The sequence below is a fragment of the Triturus cristatus genome, chromosome 5_1, assembly GCF_964204655.1.
Source record: "Triturus cristatus chromosome 5_1, aTriCri1.1, whole genome shotgun sequence".
NCBI classification, from domain to species: Eukaryota; Metazoa; Chordata; class Amphibia; order Caudata; family Salamandridae; genus Triturus; species Triturus cristatus.
The window spans coordinates 39,006,699-39,017,780 of NC_140587.1; the positions used below are offsets into that span (position 1 = coordinate 39,006,699).

Sequence of the window (11,082 nt, forward strand, 5' to 3'; positions counted from 1 at the left end):
TAATGTGAGGTCCTTAGCGCTGTGATATCCATACGGATGAATAATGTGCTGTATAAATAAATAAAATAATCCCCTTGATTTCATTCCCATCCTCACAGAGATTTGTTTCTCACTCACAGAATTAAAGAACCTGATGAAGAGACCTGCAGCACCCCAGCAGCCCTCAGCAGCATCACCAGATGATCAATGGTATCAGTGTGTAGAGTCTGAGAAAACCCTTAGCTGGAGATTGGACCTGGATACACACCCTACATTATATACATTCAGGGGAAAAACACAGATCCATTGTGTGAAAAAGCTCATGCAGAGCTCATCTTTATGGACAGTTTTAAAAGATGCACACCAGAGATTATCTCTTTGAGTATACGGAGTGTGAAAACCTTTGCTTCTCTCAGGACTCCCACAAATATAATTCTAATGCGAAATTAGAAAACATAATCTGAATATCCTGAGGATAGGTCATGCCAGTGTAAGGAGTGTAAGAAAAGTGTGACCCCAGAACATTTCTGTTGAAATATCATAGAATGCTAACTGGGGAGAAAATCGCGCTGTATATGGAATGTGGATAAACCTGCATTGAGGTTTCTTCGCTGCATAGGCATCGAATAGTTATTTCTGAAGATAGGTCATACCAGTGTACTGAATGTGGAAAAAGCTCCACTGAACTAAAGAACCTGTTGAGAGACCAGAGAGTCCCTACAGGTGATGAGCGCTTTAACTGTAAAGAATGTGGGATTAGCTACACTGACAATGGCACACTGGTGAAGCAACAGATAATCTGTGCTGGTGAGAAACCCTATCACTGTAATGAATGTGAGAAACACTTCGTTGAGAAGAAATCACTGTTGTCATATAGTCCATTCTGGTTAGAAACCATGCGACTGTACAGAAAGTGCAAAAAGGTTCAATGCTGAAGCAAAAGATAATGTATGCTGGTTAGGAACCCTATCAGTGTACCGAATGTGAGAACATCTTCACTCGGAATAGCATGAATCAGATTAATCAAAGTACTCATGCTTGTTAGATTCCCTGTCACTGTACAAAATTTAGGAAGTGCTTCAGTGAGAACGGCACACTGATGATGTATCAGACAAGCCAACACCAGATAGCCCATACTGGAGAGAAACCCTTCCACTGTACAGAATGAGTGAAAATGTTGAGGCATCAGAAAATCCATACTGGTGAGAAACCCTATCAGTGCACAAAATGCAGGAAAAGCTTTACTGTGAAAAGCCATTTGTTGAAACATCACAGAAGCCACACTGGTGAGAAACCCTATTATTGCACAGAATGCGAGAAAAGCTTTACTCCAAAGTGTACGCTGTTGAGGCATCAGAGAATCCATATCAGTGAGAAACCCTATCAGTGTACAGAATGTGGGAAAAGCTTTACTCAGAAGGGTACACTGTTGAGTCATCAGAGAATCCATATTGGTGAGAAACCATATCGTTGCACAGAATGCAGGAAAAGCTTTACTGTGAAAAGCCATTTGTTGAAACATCACAGAAGCCACACTGGTGAGAAACCCTATTATTGCACTGAATGCAAGAAAAGCTTTACTATGAAAAGCAATTTGTTAATACATCAGAGAATCCACACTGGTGAGAAACCCTATCAGTGTACAGAAGGCGAGAAAAGCTTTTCTCAGAAGTGTACGCTGTTGAGGCATCAGAGAATCCATACTGGTGAGAAACCCTATCAGTGCACAGAATGCTTGAAAAGCTTTCCTGAGAAGGGTACGCTGTTGAACCATCAGAGAATCCATACCGGTGAGAAACCCTATCAGTGTACAGAATGCTGGAAGAGCTTTACTGTGAAAAGCAATTTGTTGAAGTATTAAATATTCCACACTAGTGAGAAACCCTATCAGTGTACAGAATGCAGGAGAAGCATTACTGTGAAATGCAATTTGTTGAAGTATCAGAGAATCTACACTGGTGAGAAACCATATCAGTGTACAGAATGCGCGAAAAGCTTTAGTAACACGAGTACGCTGTTGAACCATCAGAGAATCCATACTGGTGAGAAACCCTATTAGTGTACAGAATTCTGGAAAAGCTTTACTCAGAATGGTACGCTGTTCACCCATCAGGGAATCCATACCGGCGAGAAACCCTATCCGTGTACAAAATGCATGAAAAGCTTTACTGAGAAGGGTACCCTGCTGAGCCATCAGAGAATCCATACTGGTGAGAAACCCTATCCGTGTACAAAATGCATGAAAAGCTTTACTCAGAAGGGTACCCTGCTGAGCCATCAGAAAATACATTCTGGTGAGAAACCCTATCATTGTACAGAATGTGGGAAAAGCTTTACTCAGAATGGTACGCTGTTCGCCCATCAGAGAATCCATTCTGGTGGGAAACCCTATCAGGGTACAGGATGCGGAAAATAGCTTTAATGTAAAGGGTAAGCTGTTAAGGCATCAGAGAATCCATACTGGTGGGAAACCGCATTGGTGTACTGAATGTATGAGAAGCTTCATTAAGAAGAAAGCTATCTTAAGACATCAAATAACCCACACCGGTGAGAAACTGTACCCATGCACAGAATGTAGGGAAAGCTTTACTCATAAGAAATCACTCTCATAAAATCCATATTGATGAGAAAAGTTTTTCGATGTTCTGAATTTAGGAAAAACCTCACTCAGATACCCTAATAAAGGCAATTCATTGTGGCAAACATGAGGAAAGCTTAACAAGAATGCAGATATTGTAAAATAATCTGAGAATCCGTTCATTGTAGAAAACTCATAGCCTATAATGAGGAATACTAGTGAAGCAAGGGGACTTGAAATATATCAGCATTTGGGAGATAGAATGGATACAAAAGTGAATCCAGAAGACCAATTCAAAATATAATAAGAGTCCTCTCTTTCACCTTACTTATTTTATTATTTTTATAATTTCTTCATATTATAAACATTGCCGTCTTGCCCTACACAAGGGTACGTGACTGGTAAATATAAATATGTGCGGAATTGTTGAGAGTATAAAGGTAAAGATCATCATCACCATGGTGTCCAATCAAGAGCTTTTTTTAAGTCAGTATTACCCCATTCACTTGCTTTCTAAGATTCCCTCGCCATGACAGCTGTTTGTCTTTTGTTTTTTAAAATACTACTTGTTTCATAAATTCATATGCACACATGTAGACACACACCTGTGAAAATAAATGTGCAATAACATGTTATTTGCAACAACAAAGCAAGATTCAAACATTTCTTACTATGACAAAATTCCATGCTATAGCCTCAATGCAATGTGACTGACATGTGACAAATTCTCATTAGAAACATCATGGCGTATGGAGATCCGTAACATGTAATATGCTGTTTATTATCATTGGTTTTTTTTTAAGACTTATTTTTATTTCATGAGTAGATGAAATGCTATAATGTTTAGTTATTTGTAGTAAAAGAATGAAAACAAAGCTTAATTATGTAGTTAAGTGTACAAGAGACTCTTTTTGCAGGCTCCCCCATACACTTTTTGCCCTACTGTTGCTGGATTTAGTGCTGTGTAATGACTCGGTAGTGCCTGTGGACCCTGCATTCCAGGCCTTGGTACATGTACTCTGACCCTTAAAAGTGTATGTTTCTTTGGCTTATCTCCAGTTGGCACTTGTTTATTACTACATTGACCCTTATTGTATGACACCCTATTTACCCGGGGTCTATACATTAAGTGTTCCTCATTGACTGCAATACTTATAGTGCCAACACAAGTGTGACAATGTATAACATCTGTCCAACACTGCCATTGCAGGCTGGCAGAGAAGCTTGAAAACTGCTAACTCTACTGTAACTTTTCATCCTTTGGCAAAGACAAAACCTTACTTTTTAATATTTGTAAGTCACACCTAAGGTAGGTCTAACGAATCTCAAAGGCAGGGTGCATTATATTAAAGAGAAGGATATCAGTTATGTTTTACATGTCCTGAAAGCAAAAACCCTGCATTGTTGCCTAAAACTTTCCAGTAACCGTCTTTGGTTGCACACAACTGCTGCCCTCGAGATAGCCTGCTGCCCTCCTAGGGAGAGGTGAGAACAACTCTCCGGAAAGGGAAACTAAGGAGTCCCCCAGGGGAAGAGGTGTGATCTTCTGGCAGGATGGCCAGTGGGGTTGTGAGCCCAGAAGGCGAGCTTGAAAGGGGAAGCCACTGTCATATGTTTCTTGCATGGCCCATTTGTTCTTTCCCTATTTGAGCCTAACTGTGCACGTTGTAGGCCGCTTTTCTTTTGCACACGTTACTACATAACACGCTTGCCTTTGGGCCACATTGTATTTTCACACAGAACCTGCACATGTTTTTGTATTTTTGTTCTTTTCCTGGGATTTATTCTGAACACACTAGACAAGGTCAAACAACAATGCCCCTTGTTATTCTCTCTGGGCAGACAGTAGCACTTAGACATGACAAGAGAATGCAGCTGCTATTTGTGAGCACACATATCCTGTCATATAACTGAGGACAGGGGTTCTGAAAAAACACAATGAGCGAAGGTCCTGAAGCAAGAATGCTGCGTCAGCTGAGATGTAGAACATCCACCTATGTGTGCTAAGATACGGGTCCGCCACTTATCCGAGAGATCTATAATATATAATTATTTAGCTTCAGTAGAAAGGAGGGGGTAGGCTAAACTGTCTTATAACATGACAGGCCTTTTGATGGTATATGGTTTGTAAACCATGTTAATTATATTTTTGGTATGCATTCGTTGTCTAATTGTGGCACAATACTGCGTCTTAGAGCACAACAGCTTAAATAATTATTATATACTTCTTTCGCGTCTTTATCGTATTATTGACGAGTATGAGTGAGAGAGTGAAACGGTGTGTCCTGTTACTAGGATCCCTGAGAGGGTTGAGTGTGGTGTGTTCTTAAGTGCCACTTACTCGTTTCTCTGTTTCTTCCACCTTTGAAGGGCAATTGGTTGTCACATTAAGAAAGTGTTTCTCTTTTGTTTAGACAAACAAGCTAGTTTCCTGGACAAAGAGGGAAAAGCTGTTGTCAAACTGGTTTTTTAAGGGGAGTGTAGCCCCCAGATAGCCACACCTATTGGATGGGCTAGAGCCCTCCACACACAGAAAGGGCCAGCCATGTTGGGAGTGGGCAAAATGGTGTACTCTGGGATATCTAAATGCCAAATTGTATTTTTTTGTTTAGTGGGGGTGTCAACCCTTCTCAAGCAACAACCACAATCCTTGTCAGGTGAATCAGAAAATGTCACAGACTTACCTGTACTTAACACTCTGGTAGCGTGGCACAGAAGCTGTCAGGCCTAACTTAGAGGCACTTTGTTGGGTATTTATGCTGCACACAAACAGTAATCAAGTGGAAACACAATGCAAGAAAAATCCCCCCCAATAAATAGAATAACATTTAATAAATAAAATGACTCAAACACAAAGTAAATTGAAGCAGTAGAACCGGAGATATGAATTTTCAACGTTTAAGGTGGAAAATATCACCAAAAAGAACTAAGCACCCACGACTGGTATCTAGACGCACAAGACCAGGGTGATGGAGCACTGTTTGGCTACATGGAGTAGCCCCAGTACTGGCTTACCTTCAGATCTAGAAGAAAATGTTGCTGATACTGTAAAGTTCAGCGGGGCAAGGCAGGTTGTGTACTCCGAGGTGCCTTGCCCCACATCGTCGCCAGGAGCAGCTTAACAAAGTCGCGGTGAATATTTCTACGTTCTGACTTGTTCAATTTTTTAGAAGTTGAAAATCTCTACATTGATAAAGCTGCAGGCTGTAGCTGACGAGGGCATCACAAGGTAAGATACCCCTACTAAGAGGGGCAGCTGAACAGGATTTGCTGCTGCAAAAAATGTAAAAAGAAAAGAGAAAAAAGAACAAAATGATGGACAGAATGTAGAACAATGTCATACATTCACCCCCAGTACAGAGATCTGGGCCTAAATCCATAGTTTTTTTGCTCACCATGCCATTCCAGTTTGGACCCAGCCATATGCAAATCAGTCTTGACCCTGCGCCCAATGGGAACAGTCCAGTCGAACTGCCAGACCAGGTCCTCCCTGGACTGGAAACAAGCATCCTAGGACCGGTTTCGGGCTTTCAGCCCTCATCAGCCAGGATAGCTTGACTCCAGTGGCATGGAGAGCACGGGACCCACATCTGGGCATACCCGTCCCACTCAGGGGTGACAAATGCAAAAAGATGTAGGCAGAGCTACCGCAAAATGAGGCTGACCGGTTATGCACCTTGAACGGTTCTGCAAGCAGGTAGGTTGCCAGTCTCCAGTTCGTTCTCAGGTCACTTTTTAGTGGAAAATTTTCATTTTGAAAAGTCCCAAGCTTTAGGGTTTGGTTGGTACAGAACCTTTAGCACTACTTCCAAGCATCCAGGACTGGTTGGAGACCACTTAGGACTCCGTATTCACTTCAGGCAGGGTCCAGATGCCTGTTGAAGGTTGTTGTGTCCCTGTAGCTTAGAACAGGAGGCCAATCAGCTAGTCCTTGGGGTCTCTCTGGTAATCCTATGTTCAAACAGCAAGGCAGTAAATTGAATAGTGGATCTGAGAGTCCAATATTTATACCTGGTTCCAGCACTTGAAGTGGGAGAGACTTGAAGGTCTTTATACATCTGGTTCCGGAAATTTCTCCCATTCCCCTGCCCAGGCTCCAAGAGGTCTAGGGTGACAAAAGACTGGTGTCAAGGTCTTTGTGAGTATACTGGAGGTATCCTTTTGAAATGTAAGTCTGCCAGGGAACAGCTCCACCCCATCTATCCTAGTCCTCCCTTTGTGTCACTGTCTGGGAGGAATACAAAATGCCTCTCTAGTGACAGTCATGTTACCCAGAACACAATCTGCAGACACCAAATTTCTAGAAAATGAAAATGCCAACTTTCTAAAAGTGGTACTTTCAGAACTCTCACATTAAATCTGACTTTACTATTAAAGAGGATTGTAACATATCTACCTATTCCCAAACAAAGGTTAGCACTTAATTGATGTAATAAGGTAGCCCGTTATCCTATGGAAGACCTAGGTATTGCAGTAGAGGAAAAACAATTTATGAGTTTTTCACTACCAGGACATGTAAAACTTTCAAGTAGATGTCCCACTTTTTAAATAATATTCCTCCTACCCTATGGTCTTATTAGGGCTTGTCTAAGGGATGAGATATGTTTTCTGATGGAAAGTTTAGGCTTGGGAAAAGGTTCATTTTGGCAAGCGAATTTGCAGTTTAAAACTGCACACATGCTGCAATGGCAGTCTGAGATATGTTTTAGAGGGTTATTAAGTGAGTGGCACAATAAGTGCTGCAGGCCCAGTAGTAGCATTTAATTTATAGGCCCTGGGTACATGTAGTACCACTTTACTAGAGACGTATGAGTAAGTTAAATGTGCCAATTGTTGTAAGCCAGTTTTACCATGTTTTCAGTTGCAAGCACTTTAGCACTGGTTAACCGCGACAAAGGGCACATTGTCCTAAGTCCTACAAAAACTAATTTCAGGAAACTGGAGGGAGCAAGCAAAACATTTGGTGGAAGAGCACACCAAAGGTTGTCCGGTCTAACGTGTTCTCCACAGCTGAAAGCTGTGCTCTCTACCCACCCTCCTGGTAATTCTCATTATTAAGGCAGAAGAACCTGAATAAACCATCAGCATTAGAGTGGTCAGACTCGGGGAGGCGTTCCACTGTAAAGTCCATTCCCTGTAGGGAGATGGAGCACCTCGACAGTTTGGGATTCTCAACTCTCATCTCTGCATGAACCATCTAACGGGCCTGTGGTCTGTCTAAATTCGGAAGTGATTCCCAAACAGATATGGTCTCAGCTTCTTCAGTACAAAGACTACAGCAAAGACTTCTCTCTCAGTAGAACTCGGCCTCCTGGAAAATAACCACCTATTTATGAAGGCTCCAGGTTGGTCTAGTCCCTCGTTTATCTGTGTGATCTCAGCTCATATGCCTTGTTCTGAAGCATCTGCCTGCACAATGAATACTTTGAAGACGCAGGGGCCTTGAGTACAGGTGATGTACCTACAGCCTCCTTAAGGATATCAAAGGCAGTCCAGATCACCTTCTTGGTCTTCTTCCTAGCAGTCAGTTCAGTTAAGGGGCAACAGTGGTGCCAAAGCCCTTAATTAACCTCCTATAGTATCCAGTGAAACCCAGGAAGCCTCGACCTCCGTCTGAGTCTTAGGTGGTTCCCAGGCCAGGACAGTCTCATTCATTGCTTGCATGGGCTGCATCTTGCCCCCTGCCCACCAGGTGCCACCATGTTCTCCAGATACACCACAGATCCCTGACCTTTCTAGCACTTGCTGGCCTTGATAGTCAGGCCTGCTTGTTGCAGAACCTGAAGCACCTTCTGTAGGGTGGAGCTGGTGATTTTCCAACTGGAGCTGAAGACAGATATGTCATTCAGGTAGGCGGCACTGAATGCCTCCATCCCAGCCAGGACCCAGTTGACCAACCTCTGAAAGGTGTCAGGGTCATTCTTTAACCCAAAGGTCATCACTCTGAATTAGAAGTGGCTCTCTGGAGTGGAGAATGCAGACCTCGCTTTAGCCCCATCGGTTATGGCAACTAGCAGTACCCACAAGTCAGATCAAAAGTACTGTGTAATTTGGCAGCTCTCAACTTATTTAAGAGCTCATCGGCATGGGGGATGGCATGAGCATCAGTGTAGGTAACTAAGTTGAGCCCCTTATAATCCATGTAGAACCTGAATTCTGGGGTTGCACCCCGTGGGGTGACTAAGTCCCAGCACCACTGGGCAAGACCAGCGACTATTGGAGTGCTCAATCACCCCCAAGTCAAGCGTCTTGGACACTTCTTCCTTGATGCTAACCCTCACCTTGTTAGACAGTCTGTAAATGTTGTTCTTTACAGGCATGCTATCACCAGTATGTGTATCTTGAGTAAACAACTGTGTAAGCCTAAGGGTGAGGGAGAACAGGCAGGCAAATTGTCCCTGCAACTGGTGACAGTCCCTCTACTGTTCTGGGGTCAGGATAGGGAAGAGTGTAGGAAAGTAGGATCTGCTTTCATGGTCACCCCCACATTTTGCTGGTGTCATTATGTGTTACTGACTAGTCTGACTGGGATCCTGCTAATCAGGACCCCAGTCTCTGTGCTTCTTCTCCAAATTGGACATGGTGAGTACTTAGGTACACTCCAGATTGGCTACTCGTGTACCCGGGTAAGTCCCTAGTATATGGTACAAAAGTATCCAGGGCATAAGTACACCAGGGGTCTCCCATGGGCTGAAGCATGCATTATGCCACACTTGAGAGACCACTCAAAGTGTGACAGCAGGCCTGCCATTGCAGCCTGTGTAAGATGATGCTAGTACCATTTACGAAATATATTTTTCCCTATATCTGAGGTCACTACACTTAAAACCTATAAGTCACCCCTAAGGTAGGCCTTTGAATCCTGAAGACAGGGTGCTCGGTTCTAATAGTGAGGGTGCCCTTGCATGAGCAGGACACCCCTTCAACCTTCAGAGTCCATTCTCCCGGGTTGTAAGTGCATCAGCCATTAAGATGCATGGAGTGGCCATGCATCATTATGCAATGGTTATCTCTAAACTGGCTGTAACGAACCCTGTTGTGTTTGGTACGAAACAAGTTGTAATAATACCCCCAGGTATGATTCAATGCACTGTAAAGCTCCTCCGGGAGGCCCTCAGTGCTCCCGGTACTAGTCTTCTAGACCCAGACAGCAAACTATGGCTGCTGTCGACCAGAGACACGATTCTGGCCTCCTGCTGCTGAGCCAAGCTCTAGCAGGGGAAGGCAGGCCAATAGGTTTCTTGACACAGGGAGGTGTGACCACCTCCCAGACAGGACTTAGTGTATTGGGACAGGCTGGGGGTGCTTGCCAGCTCCACTGAGACTGCTTGAAGGGCACATATGGTGCCCTCCTTGAATACTCCAATTCAAACCAGTTCAGGGAGCCATTGGCTCACACTCTGGTGTGAAGCTGGACAAAGGACATGGGAGTATCCGCCTCACTGTCCAGTCCCTCTTCTGCGAGGGACCCCTGAATCTTTCCAACCGTTTCCCTAGGGTACTTGAGGGCTTACCTGAGGCTGGGTCCCTAGATTTGTTGTAGAACAAGATTCAGATTGAATACCACTTCAACTGTCTTGGCACTCTGGGCCTCGCTGGACTTGTCTGCTGCAATGTCTGTGCCTGTGCTTCATACAAGTTCTTCACAAGGCCTGTGAACATCCAAGACACCTGAAGGAATCTCCCTTGCAGTGAAGGAGTCACTCCCCTGCAGGCACTGCAACACAGCTGACCGGGCTGCTGATCCTGGGCTCCCACGGCCTCCGAAAGGCTCAGCAACACAGGTGGTGGTTCTGCAATTCTCTCGAGGCCTGCACTGTCTTCTCACTGAGTTTGAGGCCAGTATCCCTCGTTGGAACAGCTGGAACAGAACCCCTGAGCACCTCATCAACTTGCCGTTGCCAAGGCTTGTTGACTCTCTTCTCCAGAGATCTTCGAGCTCCAAGAAGCTCCAGCCTCAAGCATCTCCTACAGACAAGATCTTTGCCTGCACCGCATCTTTTGCACTGTGAGCCTTCATCCTTTGGTGAGCTGCTCGAGGTCATCTTGCGACTCCTGTGCCTTCAGCCCGTGGGTCCTCGTGGGGTCTTCTGTGGATCCAGTGGGCTTCCCTGCTTGCTCGGGCCTGCTCTGACTTACCTGCTCATTGTGAGTCACTTGGACCTTGCTGGTCCCGACACTGCACCTTTTTCTTCAGCAACATTGGTTGCCATTGCTAAGACTTGTTGATGCCCCCGCCGGACACTGACCTCTTGGCTCTTGACATCCTACGTGGGACAGTTCGTGCACGGCTCCTGGTCCTCCTTTTCATCACCTGGTCCATACAGCTGCAACTTCAAGGGCACCATCAACTCTCCTGCATCCACGACATTGGTGGAAATTCGTCTTCCGTGCCTCCTGGTCACTTCTGAGTGGTAAGGACTCTGTCCCCTCTGCTTGCAGGTAACTTTGGGTTCCACCGGACACTTTCACCTTCTTTGCCAACAGCATCTTTTCTGAAGTCCTCAATTGTAGTCTACAGCAGT

At 44.4% G+C, this 11,082-nt stretch overlaps 1 protein-coding gene across 1 annotated transcript; it reads left to right on the plus strand.

The window, feature by feature from the left end:
* The first annotated feature begins 489 nt into the window (after positions 1-489).
* On the plus strand, positions 490-2,795 carry LOC146830098 (uncharacterized). The gene has a single exon (XM_085604326.1). The coding sequence runs from the start codon at positions 1,154-1,156 to the stop codon at positions 1,838-1,840; it is 687 nt and encodes a 228-aa protein (XP_085460452.1). The 5' UTR covers positions 490-1,153; the 3' UTR covers positions 1,841-2,795.
* The last annotated feature ends 8,287 nt before the right edge of the window (positions 2,796-11,082 follow it).